Source organism: Malaclemys terrapin, chromosome 21, assembly GCF_027887155.1.
Source record: "Malaclemys terrapin pileata isolate rMalTer1 chromosome 21, rMalTer1.hap1, whole genome shotgun sequence".
NCBI lineage: Eukaryota > Metazoa > Chordata > Testudines > Emydidae > Malaclemys > Malaclemys terrapin.
The window spans coordinates 13,240,851-13,263,037 of record NC_071525.1 but is presented as its reverse complement, the minus strand read 5'-3'; the positions used below and the strand labels follow the sequence as shown (position 1 = coordinate 13,263,037).

Sequence of the window (22,187 nt, the reverse complement as noted above, 5' to 3'; positions counted from 1 at the left end):
GCTATGGACTTCAGGCAGCTCCCTTGCCTCCGGACCCCAGCCACCGGCCGGGCACTTCCCCTCCCGGGCTCCGGCAGGGTCCGGAGGCATGGGGGCTGCCCGAAGCCGGTAGTGCTGGGGCAGCTCGGCTCTTAAACAGAGCCAAAGAGTCAGGGGAGGAGCAGAGCCTCCAGCCGCGGCGGCTCTGCTCCTCCCCAACTCTTCGGCTCCGTTTAAGAGCCGAACGCTACGGGCTTTGGACAGCCCCTATACCTCTGGACCCTGCGCCACCGGAGCCCGGGAGGGGAAGTGCCCGGCCGGGGGCGCAGGGTCCGGAGGCATGGGGGCTGCCCAAAGCCGGTAGCACTACCGGCTTCACGGTTTGCTGGGCAGCCTCCAGACCCTGCACCCCCGGCTGGGCGCTTCCCCTCCCGGGCTCCAGCTGCGCTGGGGAAGCACCGGCCGGGGGTGCAGGGACTGGGGGCTGCCCGGCAAACCCTGAAGACGGTACCGCTCGGGCAGCCCTTTCCGCGTGACTGGCAGTGGGAGGGAGGAGGGGGCGGAGTTAGGGTGGGGAAGGGGCGGAGTTGGGGCGGGGGTGGGGTGGGGAAATGGGCGGGGCCAGGGCCCGTGGAGGGTCTTCTTTTTTTATTTGTTAGATATGGTAACCCTAATCTAGCACCTTATGTAAGCACTAGAATTTTAAACCAAAGGAAAAGCAGCCATGCATTTTATTCCCAAACAGACAATCCACAAATTAACATTTATGCAAGACTAGCACAGTTGATGTGACAGACTGGAGGAAGAGGCCCTTGAGAATGGAGGGGGGGGGGGGAATTAATCAGATTTTTTTTTCCCCTTCAAGCAGAAAAGTTCAGAAAATGATTGTTTTCAACAGCACGGGCAGTAAAATGAGTGCTCCAGAGTCATCCTGCCTTCTCACCCCCAACTTCATTTTTTCCCCTTGAACTTTAATTTTCACATTAGCAATTTAATGACTGAATGCTGCCAGAGGAAGAGTTGGGCTGTGCAATTCAAACACACAAGTTTCCATTAATTGTTCCACAGGACTAATGGAAAATATTGCTGCTCCAAACAAAACACAGCATTAAAACAAACAAAAACACAAAAAAATCAGTTGTATCCAGTGCTGAAACTGGAAAAAAAAAATGGATAAAACACACACACCACACACAGGAGAGGGGGAAGGGAAAGATAAGAGTTTTAAAACTATGATGAATAAAAGTTGGCTTGAAAGACTGTCAACATCAACAACATCAAAAAGAAGTTCTTCTTTTTAAAAAAAAGAGTTCATTAGAAATTAGTACCTCACCTAGCTCTTAGTACCTTTCGTTCATGGATCTCAACACACTTTACCAAAGGAGGCAGCTATCCTCATTTTACTGAGGGGGAAATTAAGGCACAGAGAAGTGATGTGACTTGTCTAAGGTCACCAGGCAAGCCAATGGCAGTCAGCAATAGGACTGAGCCCCAGTCCAATGTTCTATCCACTGAAAGAGGATGGGGTTTTTAAACAAAATATTTAAAGCATTAGTTTTTGCTTAACACCTATTTGACTCCAATGACTTATAAACACTTGGTAGAAAGGATGCCTTTGTGAAAGATTCAACAAACAGCCCCTTCAAGTAAGGTGTGAAGTCTCTCTCAGTACATATCTGGGATATCAATGAATGAATTCACAATTAAGTATACATACAGATATTGCTGTATTCCATATACAAACAACACATGTCATTTTCATCCTAGAGTAAACCAGCTGGGTTGACCTCAGCCTGGAAACCACATATATTTACTAGTAATGTACAATGAAGTACAACTAGCCTAAAGGTAGCCTACTATCTTACTCAGCTTTTTGCATAGTGCTTTAAGTTTTCAAAACACTGAACATACATTAAGCCTCAACACACCTGCTGAGTAGAAGTGGAACCTTGATTTCTTAATGGGCTTCATTTCAAAATCTTGGTAAAATTGAGAGAAAAGCAACTGTATTCAAGATTAACTACAGTAATTTGTTTAAAGTGCAATTTAGATACATTGAAGAGTAAAGTCTATTGCTTAGGTGTGTTCAATATCTTAGATCACTACAGTATCTAGGTGCATAGCAATTCAATTAAAATCTACAACAGGCCCTTGATTAGGCAATAATTGCATTGAGAAGTGGGTTAGTTGTCTTGACTGTCAGTGCTGAGTAATTAACAGTGCTACTGCACCACCTGCGTTTTCAATGAAGGCTGTACTCTCAGGCCAGGATGACACAAAAGCATTTGGATTTCAATGGGATTTAAATTTGGGGTTTGTCAAGAGAAAGGAAAAAAAAGACACCAGGTAACTCCATACCCCGCCTTTTTTTTTTTTTTTTGGACTGGATAAACAGGTTTTAAATAACTTGCCCAAAGCCACACTCCCAAATCAGTGGCACAGCCCTGATTAGAATTTAGGAGACCTGACTTCCGGCCCTGTGCTCAGTCCACTAACACACTGCTTCTTCTGCCCACTTAAGAAAGACTCCTTCCATTGCCATCAGCTACCAGAATAATTTTGTCAAAAGTTTGATTGCAGTGTATCACTTTGGGCCTGTTCCTGTGTCCAGTGGCAGAATTCCAACTAACTGCAATGGGAGCATGATCAGGCTCTTATGCGCTATCTATCTGAGGGTAAAAGGAGGCACACTCAGAAACAAGAGGAGATAAGCGGAGGGACTAGATTAAGTAGCAATAGAGGGGTAGAGACTATATTTTTCAAGCTCATGACAGTGAGCTGTTAGAGCAGAGAGACATGGTGCAATTCTTCACAGCTTCCCCATATCAATCCAATAGTCCTGCATTAACAATCATGCCAGCCTGTATAGTGGTTTTGGAATAAACACAAATGGAAACAACAAGAAAGCTACCAAACTCAATCATTTGTGTAGCCTGTGTAAGCAGCGCTTAGATGCTACTGTGACGAGCAGTAGTGTGAGATTACCTAGAACAGGAGACAAAGACAAATCCAGATCTCCTAAAATGCATCAAATCATCATATCCTTTACCACTGAAATTTATCACTCTACTGCGCCCATCATGCTGATATCCAAGTACCGGATGAATGAATACCCACTGTCTCATTTGAAGGCCAAAAGGGACCATCATTTAGTCTGATCTCCTGTATAACACACTCAATTACAGACCTCAAACTCAAAATACTCCAACAAAAAAACTTCAAAAACAGACTCCAACGAGAAACTGCAGAATTGGAATTAATTTGCAAACTGGACACCATTAAATTAGGCTTGACTAAAGATTGGGAGTGGATGGGTCATTACACAAAGTAAAAACTATTTCCTCTTGCTAATTTTTTTCCCCCTACTGTTACTCACACCTTCTTGTCAACTGTTGGAAATGGGCCATCCTGATTATCACTACAAAAGTTTTTTTTCCTCCTGCTGATAATAGCCCACCTTAATCGATTACTCTCGTTATAGTTAGTATGGCAACATTCATTTTTTCATGTCCTCTTGTATATATATCTTCCTACTGTATTTTCCACTACATGCATCCAATGAAGTGGGTTTTAGCTCACGAAAGCTTACGCTCAAATAAATTTGTTAGTCTCTAAGGTGCCACAAGTACACCTCGTTCTTTTTACAGGGTTCCGAATTTCACTTGGTTGCCCCTCTATTCAGTCCAATAACATATGTTTCATTAAAGTATACATCTTCCAGAAAGGCATCCAGTCTTGACTTCAAGACATAACAGATGGAGAATCCACCATGCTCCTTGGTAGTTTGCTCCAGTGGTTTTTTCCATCTTTACTATTCCAAATTTGTGCTTTACTTCCAATTTGAATTTGTCTGGCTTTAAACTCTCAGTCATTCATTCTTGTTATATCTTTTTCTCCCCCACATTCAACTCTTTAGGCTGGCTGCATTCTTTATAGTGCCACAGGTGCATACAGTTCTTTATGGTGTGCGGAATGCTTTACAATAAGTTGGATGATCCACAAAATAATGGAACCCCTTGCCTTAAGGGCCTACAGTTTAAATGCACATGTGGTTACAATACAGCTCAAGTCTACCTACCTAAATATGTACAAGTCACCATGGTATCTAGGCACAACACAGAAGACCTTTTATTTGTAAGTAGAGGATGATGCTTATTTGACTATAGGCTGTTCCAGACATACTAACCATTATGTAATGAGCTCACTACACTAACAAAATCAGTTAAATTAATTAAGAAACAAGGAATAAGCCAGCGAAAGTAATTATAAAATATATTTTGTTTTGTTAAAGTTGAATGACCAACAACGCTGTTGCTAATGGGAACAAATGTCGTTTATGACTGTAAAAGCCAAGTCACAGAAGAAACAAAAATTCCTAGCAAAGAATGACCCAAGCGACTCAGACAGGAGGTAAACATCTCCCTGTGGGACACTTCAAGGGCAGACTTGGGGACTCTCCAGACAGAGCCAGTGCGTATAACCCTGAAGCCAGGCATTGAAATTCCTCGGATTCGTCAGTATCCCATCCCCTAAGAAGCTCTGCTTGGCCTCCCGAGTCTTATCACCACATTCCTGAGGTTGGGAGTGCTGGTTCACACCAAGTCTCTTCAATACTCTCATTCTGCCAGTCAAAAAAACCTGACATGGATTCAGAGGGAAAACTGGTATACCGATTTGTCCAGGACTTACGTGCAGTAAATAAGGTTGTTCAAGCTAGACACAATGTGGTACCAAACCCTCACACAATCCTGACTGCCATTCCAGCAGGTACTGCTTGTTATTCAGTAATAGACTTGTGTAATGCTTTTTTTAGAATCATAGAATATCAGAGTTGGAAGGGACCTCAAGAGGTCATCTAGTCCAACTCCCTGCTCAAAGCAGGACCAATTCCCAGCTAAATCATCCCAGCCAGGGCTTTGTCAAGGGCCTTAAAAACCTCCAAGGAAGGAGACTCCACCACCTCCCTAGGTAACGCATTCCAGTGTTTCACCACCCTCCTAGTGAAATAGTTTTTCCTGATATCCAACCTGGACCTCCCCCACTGCAACTTGAGACCATTGCTCCTTGTTCTGTCATCTGCCACCACTGAGAACAGCCAAGCTCCATCCTCTTTGGAACCCCACTTCAGGTAGTTGAAGGCTGCTATCAAATCCCCCCTCATTCTTCTCTTCTGGAGACTAAACAATCCCAGTTCCCTCAGCCTCTCCTCATAAGTCATGTGCTCCAGACCCCTAATCATTTTTGTTGCCCTCCGCTGGACTCTTTCCAATTTTTCCACATCCTTCTTGTAGTATGGGGCCCAAAACTGGACACAGTATTCCAGATGAGGCCTCACCAATGTCGAATAAAGGGGAACGATCACGTTCCTCGATCTGCTGGCAATGCCCCTACTTATACAGCCCAAAATGCCGTTAGCCTTCTTGGCAACAAGAGCACACTGTTGACTCATATCCAGCTTCTCGTCCACTGTGATCCCTAGGTCCTTTTCTGCAGAACTGCTACCTAGCCATTCGGTCCCTAGTCTGTAGCAGTGCATGGGATTCTTCCGTCCTAAGTGCAGGACTCTGCACTTGTCCTTGTTGAACCTCATCAGGTTTTTTTCGGCCCAATCCTCTAATTTGTCTAGGTCCCTCTGTATCCGATCCCTACCCTCTAGTGTATCTACCACGCCTCCTAGTTTAGTGTCATCTGCAAACTTCCTGAGAGTGCAGTCCACACCATCCTCCAGATCATTAATAAAGATATTAAACAAAACCGGCCCCAGGACCGACCCTTGGGGCACTCCGCTTGAAACCGGCTGCCAACTAGACATGGAGCCATTGATCACTACCCGTTGAGCCCGACGATCTAGCCAGCTTTCTATCCACCTTACAGTCCATTCATCCAGCCCATACTTCTTTAACTTGGCGGCAAGAATACTGTGGGAGACCGTATCAAAAGCTTTGCTAAAGTCAAGGAATAACACATCCACTGCTTTCCCCTCGTCCACAGAGCCAGTTATCTCATCATAGAAGGCAATTAGGTTAGTCAGGCATGACTTCCCCTTCGTGAATCCATGCTGACTGTTCCTGATCACTTTCCTCTCCTCTAAATGTTTCATAATTGATTCCTTGAGGACCTGCTCCATGATTTTTCCAGGGACTGAGGTGAGGCTGACTGGCCTGTAGTTCCCCGGATCCTCCTTCTTCCCTTTTTTAAAGATGGGCACTACATTAGCCTTTTTCCAGTCATCTGGGACCTCCCCTGATCGCCATGAGTTTTCAAAAATAATGGCTAATGGCTCTGCAATCTCACCCGCCAACTCCTTTAGCATTCCTCTAGATAAGGACAGCTGGGACTCAATTTCAGTCCCTACCCGCTGATGTTCCTGCCCACCGGATCGCTTCAGGAGACTGGGTCTATGTGAAAGAGTGGAAACACGAGCCTCTCCAACCCCGGTGGGCAGGCCCTTTCCAAGTCCTTCTTACCGCTTGTCATAACTATAAAGGGAAGGGTAACAGCTGTCCTGTGTACAGTACTATAAAATCCCTCCTGGCCAGAGACTCCAAAATCCTTTTCCCTGTAAAGGGTTAAGAAGCTCAGGTAACCTGGCTGGCATCTGACCTAAAGGACCAATAAGGGGACAAGATACTTTCAAATCTTGGGGGGGGGGAAGGCTTTTGTTTGTGTTCTTTGTTTGGGAGTGTGTTCGTTCTCGGGACTGAGAGGGACCAGACATCAATCCAGGTTCTCCACATCTTTCTAAACAAGTCTCTCCTATTTCAAACTTGTAAGTAAATAGCCAGGCAAGGCGTGTTAGTTCCTTTGTTTTCTCAACTTGTAAATGTACCTTTTACTAGAGTGTTTATCTTTGTTTGCTGTACTTTGAACCTGAGACTAGAGGGGAGTCCTCTAAGCTCTTTAAGTTTGATTACCCTGTAAGGTTAATTTCCATACTGATTTTACAGAGATGATTTTTACCTTTTTTTTCTTTAATTAAAAGCTTTCTTTTTAGAACCTGATTGATTTTTCCTTGTTTTAAGATCCAAGGGGTTTGGATCTTGATTCACCAGGAGTTGGTGGGAGGAAGGAGGGGGGATGGTTAATTTCTCCCTGTTGTAGATCCCAGGGGGGTTGGAACTGTATTCACCAGGAGTTGGTGGGAGGAAGGAGGGGGAATGGTTAATTTCTCCTTGTTTTAAAATCCAAGGGGTTTGGATCTGTATTCACCAGGGAATTGGTGAAGGTTTTTCAAGGTTTCCCAGGAATGGAATCCATTGAAATGGTGGCAGCAGAACCAGAGCTAAGCTGGTAGTTAAGCTTAGAAGTTTTCATGCAGGCCCCTACATTTGTACCCTAAAGTTCAAAGTGGGGATCCAGCCTTGACACCTCTCACACTGCTATTCGAGTGAAAGAGCAAGACACTTGGATACACCACACCCGAGTCAAGCTAGCCCCTAGGACGGGGCCAGAAGCAGATGACTTCGGACCTCGAGGGAGCACCGCCAGCTCTTCCTACCGCGACCCGGAAGAGCCAGAAGCAGACGATACCTGGAAAGCTGAACCTCTTGAGGAACTAAAGCTTCTGTTCTGGCGAACAAAATCCTAAGACTTTATAAGTATGGGTTCTCAGACGGTTTTGCAGTGGCTATGGCTTTTGGGTTTGCCCCTTCCAGCCAGATCCTAACCCACACCCAGCCACTAAATCTCTTCAGCAAATAGCCATGTTGGGACACTTATCTGATTGTTGGCTGTGTCACAAAACCCGCTCTGAGGAAGGAATAGAGTTGTGGGCTGTACCTGCAAATCTTTCTGAAGTACTCTCCTTACAGGTAGAACGGAAAATTGAATGGGCATGGATTGGGGAATATCAATATGACAAATATGGGAGAAGGTCTGAAGTTTGGCATTATTACTGGGCAGCTAAGGGGGTCCCTCTTTTTGAACTTCTTGGGATCGGGTATAACATGCCCCTTTGTTTGGAAAATGCTGAAGGAAGTGGGAGGGAATTGGGCTACCTTCCCCTGGAGGCCTGTGATCAAACCCTTCGGTTTGAGGTCAGAAATGGAACCTTTTACCCTTTAAATACCCCTGAGAATGCCCCAAAACCCCATTGTCTCCTGCACATGGCCATTACTGTGAGACCAACAGGCATTTGTTATCAAGGGCAGTGGTTTCCCTTATTCCTCCCATTAGGCCCCATAAATAAGACACATATGTATTATATGGATATTTACTCTGGCATTCTGTTGCCCCACACATCCCTTGAAAGGATGTCTGGATGCCCGGAGTCCATGGGATCACTTGCAAGTTTTACAGCTAACATATTTGGGGTTACGTATTGTGGGGCCATTTTAAACAATACCCATGCCCTAGGAGACTTAAATGTTTCCCATTGGAGGTGCCAGGACCGGCTAGTGAGTAACTCCGGGCGCTGGGATAGATGGGTGACCTGGCGCCATCGAGTTGTGGGTAATACCCTTACCCTCTATTTAGAGACCCCTGGCTTGTATTTTATCTGTGGCCACAATGTCTACAAAGCTCTCCCTTTAGGTTGGCAAGGTCGGTGCGGTGTGGCCCGGGTGTTACCAGATGTCCAAGTGAACGACACATTGGATGCCAGCCAGATCCTCAACCTGGGCAGCTATGCCCATAAGTTTTTCACCCCCCCCCCTCTTTATAAGGACTCGAGCGAAACGTGCCAACAATCCCCTAGTAGTCAGGCAAACGGGGTTTCACTCCTTTGTTTGTGCGCTCATTCCTGGATTGGGGGTAGCCAAGCTAGAAAAAGCAGTAGTAAATATTTCTGCAGAACTAGAAAAAATAGCCAATGCATCAATAGACGCTTTCCAAAAGTTGAAACAGGAGATTGATGAGGTGGCAGAAATAGCTTTGCAAAATAGACGTGTGTTAGATGCTATGAATGCTGAATTAGGGGGGGCTTGTGCTCACATCGGGGAAAAATGTTGTTTCTATGTTAATCATTCTGGCTTAATTGAGCAGGATTTACAAGCCATTAAGAATGCTGCTGTTGTTTTCCATGCTGTATCTCTTGATCACACCTTTAGTTTTGAGGACCCGTGTCCAGACCTTGGGTCATGGTTTACGGGGCTCTTTCAAACAATTGTTAAATGGATTCTTTTCTTTCTTTTCTTTCAATGTGTTATTTGGATAATGATACAATGTGCCAAATCCCTGTGTAATGCTATGATCAAAAACTCTGCTGTCCATAAGAAAACCCAGTATCTATCCCTCCAGCTTGATCGCAAATTGCGTAACGGGCCTGACAATTTTTGAATTTGTCATGCCCGAAGGGGGGACTGTGAAAGTTACTAGTGACCCCCCTTAATCCGAGCAGTCATTATGTCCGCCAGCGGCCATTAGGGGGAAGCAGACACCTTAAGGACACAGTAGGCTGAACTTTTCAACTATTTTCCCTTCAAGGCCTTAAGGTAGTTGGAGCTGGTCCCAAGCTAGTTTTCACTGACCAGATAGCAAAAGCACGGGTCTGACCACCACCAATCAAGTGTTAACACTGCAAGGACCTTGGTCTGAATGTGTATAAAGGATCTGTAAAATGTGTGTAAGACAGAGTTTTTGTACTAAGGTGCAAAGCTCTCCTTTCTTCTGCAGAATAAAGCAACTCTTCCTTATCCCTGTCTGGCTGTTATTGGCTCTCAGCTAGGTGGACCCGATATTTCGGTAACACAAGGATCTCTAGCCTTGGCAGGGCTTTGGCTCTTCCCTGAGTGCCTGTGAGCTGGCACGGAAGCAGGACGCGGGAGGACTTCCTGCTCATTGGCACCTCCTTTGAAATCCCTTTGTCGGGGCGAGGCTATTCTGAGTGGTGGTTAACCCTGCTCCTCGTTCAGTATGGCAGGCAGTGCCCCTCCGCCAGCAGCGTTGTGTGACTGCCCAGCCTCGGGCGTGAGCCATAGGATCAGACACAAGTGCTGCAGTGAACCCTGTGAGATCCCTTCTCCCCCTCCTATAGCATCTTCCCCAGAGCCAGCCAGTCCTGCTTGTGAATGCCACAGGGTGCCGGGACTCCCACCGTGTAAGTCGCCAAAGAAGATCTCGCTGTTGTCGAAACCTCCTGCTATTCAGCCTACATTTCCCTTTGCTCGATCCCTTTCCTCCCAGCGACACCCACTTTGGGAACGCCCTGTTAGAGTTTATGGGCTTGGGTAACTCCAGTGACTTCAATGAAGCTATGTCTGAGGATCTGGCCCCACTGAACTGGCATGTGGAGAGTTTGTGCAAACTTGGCCAATGCCGTGGCTGCCACGGGGTGGCTGGTGGACCCTTTACGTGGACTGAACCTGTTAGCCAAATGGGCTCGTTTCCCCCTGGAGCTGCCCAATTACCCCAAGGAGGCACGGGAGTCTAGAAGACGGCTTCAAGTTCTTTATTGATCAGTCAGCTGAGCGGGTGTCCCCCTCGACTCATGCCAGAGGGAGGAACACACCTTACAAGCACAACTGGGCTTCTTTTATACAGAGAGACAAACAACTTAGCGTGTCTAAATTCTGCTAACCTATGCATTGTTTAAATTCAGTTCTAGTAGTAATCAGGATACATCTGTTTAGCTTCCCGTCCTTCACATTCCTTTCCCAGGGTCCGTCCAACCCCCTCCCCTTTGCCATATATCTTCTATACATCCTGTATACGTGCAGCTTTATGCATGGGAAACGACAGTGAGAACTGAGATAAGCATCTTTACTGGGATAACAAGCAGAAGCCGAGATAAACATGTTTTTCAGTTTTTGGGCCTAACAAGATTCCCCCCTAAAAAGCATTTTGAGAGCCTTATGGCCCCCAATTCTCAGCCTTCACCGGCTGGTATAGGGCCATCATTTGTTGGTGTATAATTTGATTAGCCATTCGTCGGACTAATGCAACTATACAGGGAGCTAAGCAAGCTAGGGTTAATAGGGTTGTAATAAAGAGTACAAAGAGAAGAAGGCCTTCTCGGAGCCATCCTAGTTGCGGTAACCAGGACGTGAACCAGTCCGTATTCCACCCACCCCATGTTTGGACCGGGACATGGGCTAACTTCCTCATTTCTTTTGTTAGCTGTTTTACCGCCTTTCCATTATCATTTATTTGTAAACAGCAATTAGATTCGTTTAATTTTGCACAAATTCCCCCTTCTTCTGCCAGCAAATAATCAAGAACTAGATGGTGCTGGTAGAGCACATTCCTCATCTGAGTGGACTGATCGGCCAAAAGATCAAGAGCTGCAGCCGTCTGATTAGTTATTATTTCTAAAATGGCTTGCAGCCTAATTATCCGGTTCAAGTTGTAAATGGGCTCCCTTGCCCCTGAGATCCACTCATTAGGATTCCATGTGGCTGGACCATAATGTTTTATAATTCTCTCAGGGGGCCACTCCTGAGCCCCCCATGTTTGGGAGCTCCCGGCGGTCAGGGTGGAATCCACGAACCGCCTTTCTCTAATTAAACCTTAATTCCCAATTTATTTCCCTGCATCTGGGGTAATAGAAAGAACAAGGGTCTTATATATCCAACATAACATATCCCAGACCAATTTGGAGGCAATCTTCAGTAGGCATAGGACCCGCAGATCCAATAATGGCCCTTTAGAGCCCAGGTTCCATTAGCAAAGGGGCCATCCCAGGTTTCCTCATTCTCATCGTCCTCTAGATGGTCAAAATATAAAGGATTACCTGGCCCTAAAGGTCCCCCCACCATTCCATCAGCTGAACTGCAATAATCACATCTCCACGCCCCAGCTCCTGCTTTCCAGACACAATCGCAGCCCCATTTTGGCTGATTGGTGCTAGACCAGAATTGTTTAAAACCCCATACTCGAGTTCCATTCTGATTCTGCCATGCCCATTTGAAACCACCGTACCCCGTGGTCCTTGCTAGTGGTATTGTCTACCTGGCAACTCGTGAATAGGGCGTCAAAGAACCCATCCTGTCCTACCGCTCTGCAACCTTCGGCCGTAGGGTAGTATTGTTTGGAGCATTTCACCCAACTATTATTGGTGAGCCTCACATGGGTCTGGTTCCATTGCCCCTGATATTTAGAACAGTCATACAGATGACAATAAGGGTCCCAGCAATCAAACCCTGGGGATAGAGTCCAATCATACTTGCTTTCTCCCAAGTACACTCCCTCCCGCCTTGTCCAATTAAGGCAGAGAATACCCTTTCCAGAAGAATACAGTCGCCAGGGGCTACTATCCTCAGTCCAAACCCCCGTTCCATCGTGGACTATACTCAAATTGCTGAGCCACCATTTGGGCTGTACCGGCTGGGCTACCCAAGGCCATTCATTTAATTCCCCTGGGCCTCCGCATACCCAACAGTTACTGAGGTTAATGGATTTTGCTATTGTCTCCCCCCAGCTGTAAAAACCTATTTTCCCAACCATAATAGTGGTGGAAGCACATAAACAAAAATATTAACAATAATTTCATTATCTTTTTCTAAACAGTCCCTTTAGTCCGTCTAAGTACTGATACTCCCAGGTGGAGTCTTCACCTGTGCCACCCCGGGCATCCGGAGCCGGGGCGGGCAGAGGGCTGGTGTCCTCTTCCGCTAGTTCAGTCTCCGGGTTAGGGTTCAGAAACCGCTTTACCCGCGTATGGTGTGTCCATTTGTCACTCCCAAGAACTTTGACTGCAGCTTGGCTGATGAGCGAGACAGTGTGCGGGCCGTCCCACCGTGGTGTAAGGGGGTCACGCTTCCACTTCTTGACGAGGACCTGATCACCGATCTGGAACGGGTACATGGGCTGGTCCAAGGGAAGGGCCTGAAAAGGCACTGCGTCGATGCAGCTGTAACAAAACAGATTGCAACCCAGAGACCTGTTTCCATAAGGAGTCCTTCCCCATTTCCCAGTTTACATCCTCCCGGAACCCCGGGATAATGGTGAAAGCTTAAGACCCTTACGTGGGGCCCTTCGAATGCGGGTAAGGGCGAGCGGTAGCGCATCAAGCCACTTTAAACTAGACTCTGTGCATAGTTTAGTGAGGGTATCCTTGAGAGTCCTATTCATTCTTTCCACCTGTCCCGTGCTTTGCGGCCTCCAGGGGGTATGCAACTTCCATTGTATACCGAGTGCCTGGGACACCTGTTGCAAGACTTCAATACAGTCATGAGTGGGGCTGGTCTCATAGGAAACCCAAGGGTCAGGCAATAGGGTAGCTAGGTTGAGGGAGCTAACTGTCCTAGAGGTTAAGTTAGGGGCTAGCAAGGGCCCTACCTCATATCTGGTATGTCGACTGGGATTTAGATGCTTTTCCCCAGCACCTGTCCCCAGTATTTGAGGCACCCCATGGGGAACCACAACCTCAGTGTCCCCTCCCAGGGTAAACTTTTCAGCCTCCTGTACAAGGAGAGCGGTTGCTGCAACGGCCCATAAGCAGGCAGGCCACCCCTTGGCGACAGGGTCCAAGACCTTCGAATAGTATCCAATGGGTCGCCAGGTTGGTCCTGACCTTTGGCACAGGACTCCAGCTGCCACCCCTCCTCTTTCATGAACGTATAGGGTGAATGGCTTCCGGGAATCTGGGAGGGCTAGAGCGGGAGGCTGAACCAAGGCTTCTTTAAGCTCTCGAAATGCTTTTTCCATTTCCCTGGTCCATTTCCAGTGGAGCAGACCTTCTTTAGTTAAAGACTCATATAGTGGTCTGGCTTTTCCGCCATAGTCAGGGATCCAGAGTCGACAGAAGCCAGTCAGTCCCAGAAAAGCCCTTAATTCTCGGGGGTGCCGGGGTTAAGGGCTGTTAAGTATAACCTGGATTCTTTCTTTACCCAAACTGCGACTCCCTTGGCAGAGGTGGTATCCAAGGAAGGTGACCTGCTGCTTAACCAACTGAGCTTTTTCCTTTGATACTTTATATCCCTGTACCCCAAGGGGATTGAGGAGATCTACAGTTTGCTCCTTGCAGACTGTCTGTTTCAGTACTCAAGAGCAGATCATCGCAGTACTGAACTATGTTACATGCAGGATGGTTAGCCAGGAATGGGGCCAGGTCCCTTTTTAGCTGGCTGCCAAAAATCTCTGGTGCACAGGTGAGTCTCTGTGAGACAACAGTCCAAAGATATTGGGCCCTGTAATGGGTGTCCGGATCCTCCCACTCAAAGGCAAACAGTCTCTGCTATTAACTTGTTAATTTGTCTTAGGTCCTGGACCAACCAATACTGCCCATTAGGCTTAGGCACCCCCATTATTGGAGTATTGTATGGGGACGTGTCTTCCTTTAACCACCCGCACTGCAAAAACTTTTGAATCAGGGGTTTTAACCCGATCCGAGTGGTTAGCTTAAGGGGGTATTGTCGAATTCAGACTGGGCTGCTTCCCTCCTTAAGGGAAATATGCACTGGTGTAGCATTCCTGGCTCGGGCCACGCCTCCTTCCTCCGCCCAGACCTTGGGATTTACACCCCCCTCCCAGCAGCTGGCTTCCAGGGAGTGATCTCTAGCATTTATGAGAGCCATCTGGTAATTAGAGGCTTGTTGCTTAGGGATTCTGACTTCCATTGTCCCGTTATCGAATGAGATCTCCGCCTGTAATTTAGTGAGGATATCTCGTCCAAGCAGCGCTATGGGGCAGGAGGGACTGCAAACAAACTGATGGCAAATTTGACGGTCCCCTATTTTTACTAGGAGAGGCAAAGTTTTTTTCCAAAGCTGTAGTTTGTCCCTCTATCCCCTGGACTATGGCACGTCCCCGAGCTCTATCTCGGGGAGCCTTATTAAGGGGGAGCAAACTAAGAGTGGCCCCAGTATCAATAAGGGCTTCAATTGGGCGGCCCTCCACTTTAATTTTTACTGTGGGATCCAGGCTGGCAGCTTGTGCTGTCAGGAGGGGTCGCTGGGTTCCCCGACCCCCCTATGGGGAAGACTCCTCCCCTGAACGTCCTGTACTGTTGTAGAGGATGGGAAGGGACGGGGTTTTATCTTTATGTTCCTTTCCCATGGCCTGTCACCGGGGGCATTCATTCTTCCAGTGCCCCTCTTTCCTACAGATAGCGCACTGATTTCGACCCAGGCAGGGGCCCCACCCCTACCCCGGTGGCCCTGGCCGTCCCTTAACTTTGTCCTCCCTTTCTTCATATCCTTTCCTTTGGGCCATGGCTAAAACGTGGGCCCCTTTCTTCCGAGAACGGGGGATTCTGTTGCTTCCAATTATATAGATCACTAGTGGTAAAGGGAATATATACCATAGTGAGATTACCCTCAGGGGCTACAGTTTCCTGCAGTGGATACAAATAATTCTGTTGCAGGGGCCCTTGGAGTACCGGGCCACCCTTGCTCCTGGTGTGGTTAGACACCGGGGAGCTCAGAGAGATTGGAGGGGGCTCCCGTTTGGAAAAGTCCTGGTCGCTTGGCTCACCCCTTTCAGTTGAGCCATTATCCTCAGAGGAGGGGGTGGGGATTTCAATTGAGGATACCGGAGCCAGGAGGCCGGGATACAAAGGGGGAGGGGGCATAGGATCAGGGGCAGAGGGAATCACAGCCCGCAGACAAGATTTCTTAACAGGGAAACAGGGTTTCCTAACAGGGGCATGGGCCATTAAGGTTTTAATAGTTTGTGATCTACATTTTTGTAACCATGGGGGATGATTGGCCACAAGGTCCTGCCAAATATCTATATAGGGATATTGGTCCCAATGCCCATCCCAGATCACAATGCTATGTACTGCTTGTACAACCCCTGGTTTGAGCGTCCCGCCCTCGGGCCATTCCACCCCAAATGTCATCCATTCAAGAGTACAGAATTTTACAAGCTTGTCTTTACATAATACAATTCCATAATTAGCCTGGCGTCTAAACGCCTTCCAGTTATGCAGCATACACCCCAGGGGTGTCCAGGAGAAGGTGCTTCGTCCGGACCCCATTATGCTTTACCCAGAGTTTTCCGAGACAGAGATATCAAGAGGGGGAAGAGGTATAGATCTAGTTCTAACTCAGATATCCGCTGGGTCACGAGGTTCGGCTGACCCCCCTTGCAATCAAGATATCCTGGTCATCGGGTTTCCCCTTGCAGGAGTCTTGGGGCGGCTGAAGTCAGCTTAAGCCTCAGACCTGTCAGCAGCACTCATTCATCTTTCACACAGATCCTTTAATCAGTTACAATCTCGGTTTCCAACACACCATTAAGAGGAGAAACAAGATTACCCTTCCTATAGACAAGAGTAATCCCTGAGGTTGCTCCAAGTCCCAATAATTGTTAAAAACGGCCCATGGACTTGTGGAGTTAGTTACGTTACTCATTGGCCGTTATTTGCTTACCCTTTAACCAAAAACAGAACAACAAGACATTTACAAAGCTACAATAATGTTAACATACCTTCCCGTATACAGGCTGCCTAGGGGATTTCCACTGTCCAACCCACACCTCGGGGGCGTTATTCCTCAAACCCAGGAGGTAAACGCACTTACCGCCCGAAGTGGCCGCGTCCGGCAGTCAGACTTCCCCTCCTTCTGAAGCCGTCTTGCTTCCGTGTCCTTCAGAGTTCTCTTTAGAGAGGACGCAGCCGCCCCGGCCGATTGTGACGATCCGAGGCCCGAGCAAAGCAACAGCTCGAGGTGGCCACTCCTCGGAATCGCCCTCGGCCGTCGGTCAGTGCCCTCTACAGGGAGAGAAGTCCCGGCGGAGTCGCCATTTGTTAGCCAAATGGGCTCGTTTCCCCCTGGAGCTGCCCAATTACCCCAAGGAGGCACGGGAGTCTAGAAGACGGCTTCAAGTTCTTTATTGATCAGTCAGCTGAGCGGGTGTCCCCCTCGACTCATGCCAGAGGGAGGAACACACCTTACAAGCACAACTGGGCTTCTTTTATACAGAGAGACAAACAACTTAGCGTGTCTAAATTCTGCTAACCTATGCATTGTTTAAATTCAGTTCTAGTAGTAATCAGGATACATCTGTTTAGCTTCCCGTCCTTCACATTCCTTTCCCAGGGTCCGTCCAACCCCCTCCCCTTTTCCATATATCTTCTATACATCCTGTATACGTGCAGCTTTATGCATGGGAAACGACAGTGAGAACTGAGATAAGCATCTTTACTGGGATAACAAGCAGAAGCCGAGATAAACATGTTTTTCAGTTTTTGGGCCTAACAAACCATCCCACCTAGTCTAAGAGAAGCTACATCTGAAAACCCTTCTCCTTGGCCTTGCTGCAGCTCTGTAGATTCAGCACCAGAAGCCGTCCAGTCTGAAGGCCGGGCTGGCAGATGCTAGCTTCTAGGCTATAGAGAAGCTTTGACAAAGCCCAGAGGCTGCTGGGGTGACAGCAGAGACTCCAGCACTGCAAGGGTTAATGACACTGGCAGTGCTGGAGCTGGGGGCTGCCTGCTGAGTTTATTGTGTCCTGTCTGTTTTCTGGTCAGGATATTTTTGCCTGTTAAATAGTTTCAGAAACTTAGATGTCTGGGCTTCTGGAGCCTCCAGTCCCAGCAGGAGGCAGGAGTTTCCTCCAGACAAACCCCTCTGGTCTATATCAGAGACACCCGTTCGTATTCCCCCGGCAGGCTGTGCCCAGCCTTGCTCGCTCCAGGCGATCCACAGAATCACAGTGACCACGAAGGCCCTAGTGTAGGCAGAGCTCAGGCTTTACCGTCGCATCATCGAGACCCAGCTGCTATCTAGCGCTTTACCTCAGGAGAGCTCAAGGTGCTTTACAAAGGAAGATCAGTATCATGATCCATTTTACAGATGGACAAACTGAGGCACTGAGAGGGGGAGTCACTCACCCAGCAGGCCAGTGGCAGAGCCGGGAACAGACCAGAACCCAGGTCTCTGGAGTCCTAGGCCAGTGCTCTAGCCACTAGACCACACTGCCGGCTCCTGTGCAGCTGCAGCCAGCCAGCCAGCCAGCAGGAGATGGCCAGGATAGATAAGGCCTTCTTTAGCTGCCTGCTTGGCTGCTTTGCCCGAACATCACTACGCATGCAGGGACCGACTCAGCTGGCCTATAGCGCCTGTCGTCTCCACGCTGAACACCCATGCTCCCTGCAAACCCAGCAGGGCAGCGCAGTCCTGTGGAAACTGGTTTGCCCCAATGTCCCCTCTCCCCCAGTGGGGTGTGCTGATAGCTGCCCTCCACCCCAGAGGTGGCTGCATCTCGGCGCCGCGGTATGCACAGCTGGAATAAAAAGTGCTCTCGTTGGGGGGGTGATAGTGGGGGTCCGTTAAAGCTCCCGAGGCTGCCAGCATGCAAGGTAATTACCTGGGCTGTTGTTACTGCTGTGCTCTTCCCCGTGTCCTGTGACCTCTCCGGGCAGGTTCATTAGAAGGGAGGCTTTACTGCTCTGGAGCTAACTTCCAGGGACAGTGGAACGGATTAGCCTTATCTTCAGAACCGCTCTGCGGTGCTTTCCCGCTAGCCCCTGAGCTGGGATCCTTGCAATGAACTGCGTACGGGCCTAATGCCAGCCAGGTGCCAGGACTCCTGGCTTCTACCCCTGGTTCTGCCCCTGACTTGGCATGTGGCCTTGGTGAACTCACTGCTCCACTCTGTGTCCTGGGCCAGGGCCCAGACCCTGTGATCGGAACATGGCCTCACAGCATCTCTGGCGAAGGCCGGGTGGGTGAGAGGCCCAGGTTGAGATCTGCAGCCTGTCTAGCACCACAAACAGCGAGGCTCCAGCCCAGCTTCCTTCTGGGACTTCAGCGCACCACCCACCCTGTTAATGATTCGCTGAATTCTCGTCACTTACGCAAATGGGCAGGTCCCAGCCTGTGCCACCCATAGAACTGTCAGCCAGCCGGGCGAAGGAATGGGAGGCCAGGCACGCCCACCACCCCAGGGCAGGATCCCATCTGCAGGTGGTGGCTGGGGAAGGGGGACGGCCGGGTCACTTTACCTATCCCTCGTGTAGGGTCACAGCCTGGATCAGCCCTACGGCAGGATTTCGGAGACCTGGGTTTTTCCTCCCTGCTCTGCCATGCACGCCCAAGGTAACTCTGGTCCCTTGGTCTCTCTGGCCTCCGTTCCCCATCTGTACAATGAGGCATGAGGATAAATACGGTAGATTGTGTGTATATATATCTCCTCATTATATGTTCCATTCTATATGCATCCGAAGAAGTGGGTTGTAGCCCACGAAAGCTTATGCTCTAATAAATTTGTTAGTCTCTAAGGTGCCACAAGTACTCCTGTTCTTCTTTTTGCGGATACAGACTAACACGGCTGTTACTCTGAAACTTGTATATTAGGGTAAAGAGGGGCCTGTTAATATCGTAGATGGGGTGAAGCCTGTCTGTTCTACGCTGCTCTGCCAAGGAGGAGCTACTACATAGCCCCTCTGGACCTGGGCCTTCGGGGGCTTCCTCTGAGCCCACCTGTAATCCTGCCCTGTAGTGACTGGGATGGGCTCAATGCATCTGCCCTGCTGTTCTTGCCCCTTCCCCCGATTAGCCACCGGCACTAAATCCATTTCTCCTCCTCCGCCGCCTTCTGCTCAGTGCTCGCCCCTTCCATGCTGCACCTGCTCCCGGCAGGGGAGCAGTAGCTGGGCTGGCGATACACGGCTTGCTTGCAAAGCTAATCCAGGGCAAGGTGCAATATTGGCTCTGGCTTCCCTGCCTTTGGGGACCTCCCGGCTCTGAGCCCTAATTAGCCCCTTTCTCCATCGGGGCAGGTCAATCTGTCAGTGACGACACTCTCCCCACCCCCCACCCCGGCGGGCCAGGCCTGACTTGCTGGGCTCTGGATAATTACCCTGCTCGGACTCTAGTCCCAGATAACTAGGGGGACAGCAGGGTCCCCAGACGTATGGACAGTGCTGGGTGACTGACGGCCATGGCGATGGGGGGAACGCCAGGTGCAGTGAGCTGGCTCCTCGGCTTCCTGTCTGCTCTCTGAGAGCTTTTAAGGAGAGAGCAAGGCCTAGTGGGCATGGCCTGGAGCTAGGATGCCTGGGTTCTTTCTATTCCTGGTTCTGCCACTGGTTTGGCGCATGGCCTTGGGGAACTCACTGCTCCAGTCTGTGCCCTTAGCTAGGGATCATCGGGACAGCACGCTGGCACTGTGCTGCTCTGCGTGTGCTGGGTAGGGGAGGCCTTGAGGAGGGGGGGACCCAAGAGGCATTGGGGGGAAGTTGGGAGTACCTGGAGGAGAGGTGCAGGGGACGACCCAGGAGGCATATGGGGGAGGTCGGGTTACCTGGAGTGAGCCAGGAGGCCCCAGGGGTCTGAGCACAGCCCCTGTGCACCCCGCAGTGGCGGGAGGTAAGTTGTGAAGCCCCGTGCCAGGCTCTGCAGCAAGCCTCGTGCCGCCCAGTAACCCGCTGCCCTGTCTCCCTCCCCCACAGCTCTACACCGAGGAGATCCTGGACCTGTTCGACAGTGCCCGGGACCCTGACTCCTGCCGCCGCAAGTCCAACATCAAAATCCATGAGGATGCCAGCGGCAGCATCTACACCACAGGCGTCACTTCCCGCCTCATCAGCTCCCAGGATGAGGTGGGCGACGCCCGGGACCTGGCTGCTGCGGGGGGGGAGTCGGCTGCTCTGGATCACCGGAGAGCGGGCAGGGGCAGAATGGAGGGGCCGGGTGCTGTGAGGGCCAGAGCCCCCAGTGATGACAAGGGGAGTCAGGCGCTAGCGTGCCCCAGCCCCAGGGCAGAAGCTCTCCTAGCCAGCTCTCCGAGGCTCTGGCTGCTGCCGCCCTGGGACAGACACACTCAGGGTGTGGCATTGACATGTGCCCGGCTGATGCGCCCCTGCGTGGCATCAGGGCACTGCACCAGGATGCCGAACGCTTCGGATTTTCCTGTGGCGGCTTCGCAGTACAACTGTGCCCCTGGTCCCAAAGCTGGTCTGGAGGGGCGGAGGGGGATGGACTGTGAATGGATTTTCCTTCCCCGCCCCCAAATGCTCTACTAGCCCCCGCTCAAAGAAGAATTGTCCCCCTGCTGATCCCAGCCCTCTCCTCTTGCCCACACTCAGCAGCCCCCCTTGCAGCAAGAAGGGAGCCCAACTTGGACAGAGTTAACTCTCTCCTTGCCAGTCCCCAGAGGGGAGAGATAGCTCAGTGGTTTGAGCATTGGCCTGCTAAACCCAGGGTTGTGAGTTCAATCCTTGAGGAAGCCATTTAGGGAACTGGGGTAAAAATCTTTCTGGGGATTGGTCCTGCTTTGAGCAGGGGGTTGGACTAGATGACCTCCTGAGGTCCCTTCCAACCCTGATATTCTATGATTCACTCCCCACCCCTTCAATCTGTGTGCTTGGATCCTTCCTTCTCTCCAGGCCCCTGCTCCTGCCCTCCGTGCCATGTGGTGCAGGGCCTGAGAGCCATCCCGCTGGCATCCTCAGTGCCCACATGCTCATCCCCTGTTACCCGAGGGCAGGTGTCTGGGCTCCATGCCCAGCCCTCCCATGACCCCTTGTGTAGTTGGCACGTGGTACCTGTCTCCCATGGGAGCAGCGTCCTGGGGCGAAGGGGGGGTGGGAATGCAGCCCCCATCCTGTAGCACCAGGGCGAGGGAATCGCTCGCCTAGCACGCAGTACGAGCCATTAGTTAACCAGGCATCGCTGCAGGAGGCACTGGTCCCGGGGGAGACGAGTCAGGCCCAAAGGCAGGACTGTGAGCACGGGAAGCCGGGACGCGTCTCTACTGCTGCCTCAAGCGGGTATCTCCTGGCACAAGCGCATGGAGGGGGTTGGTCCTGGAGAAGCCCTTGCCCTGTGCGTTGTCTGTGAGCGGGAATGTCTCCCAGCCACTGGGGATAGCAGAAACGACCCTCAGGACCTGGAGGTCAAATGCCTCCTCTGCTGCCCCTGGACACTTCCTGTGCAGCAGAGAGCACGGGGGGCAGCGTGGATCAGTGCTTAGGACTCTGGGCTGGGCCTGGGAGAGCTGGGTTGTTACCCACAGGGCCACTTGCTGCGGTGTAACCTTTGCAAGTCCCTTTTCTGTCAGCTGCGTGGGGCTGGGGCTGGGGTGGTCTCTCAGCGTTTGTACAGCACCTAGCACACCAGGGCCTCGGTCTGTAGAGTGTCACGTTACTCACCATGGCTGTGCATGGGCGGGTTCCCAATCCCTTCTAGGGTGACCAGACAGCAAGTGTGAAACATCAGGACGGGGGTGGGGGGTAATAGGAGCCTATATAAGAAAAAGACCCCAAAATCGGGACTGTCCCTATAAAATCGGGACATCTGGTCACCCTACCTTTCTCCAAGCACACAGACCCTGAGTTAGCCTCTGCCCTGGCCGCTTGCCTGGGGTTTGGCTTTCCTGGTGAC

At 50.0% G+C, this 22,187-nt stretch overlaps 1 protein-coding gene and 1 long non-coding RNA gene across 2 annotated transcripts in view; one reads left to right on the top strand and one right to left on the bottom strand.

Annotated features, from left to right (window-relative positions):
- Nucleotides 1-10,350: 10,350 nt before the first annotated feature.
- Nucleotides 10,351-17,127, bottom strand: LOC128826970 (uncharacterized). Its single transcript, XR_008442914.1, has 2 exons — nt 16,288-17,127; nt 10,351-12,766 (listed from the first exon to the last, which is right to left on the bottom strand). It is a non-coding gene; the product is annotated as an uncharacterized LOC128826970 (long non-coding RNA).
- A 2,616-nt stretch (nt 17,128-19,743) lies between these two features.
- The window catches only part of LOC128827328 (kinesin-like protein KIF21B), a 28,811-nt gene continuing 26,367 nt past the window's right edge, over nt 19,744-22,187 (top strand). The window contains 2 exon segments of the mRNA XM_054011187.1: nt 19,744-19,770; nt 20,255-20,404. Coding sequence (XP_053867162.1) covers nt 19,744-19,770; nt 20,255-20,404 — 177 coding nt within the window.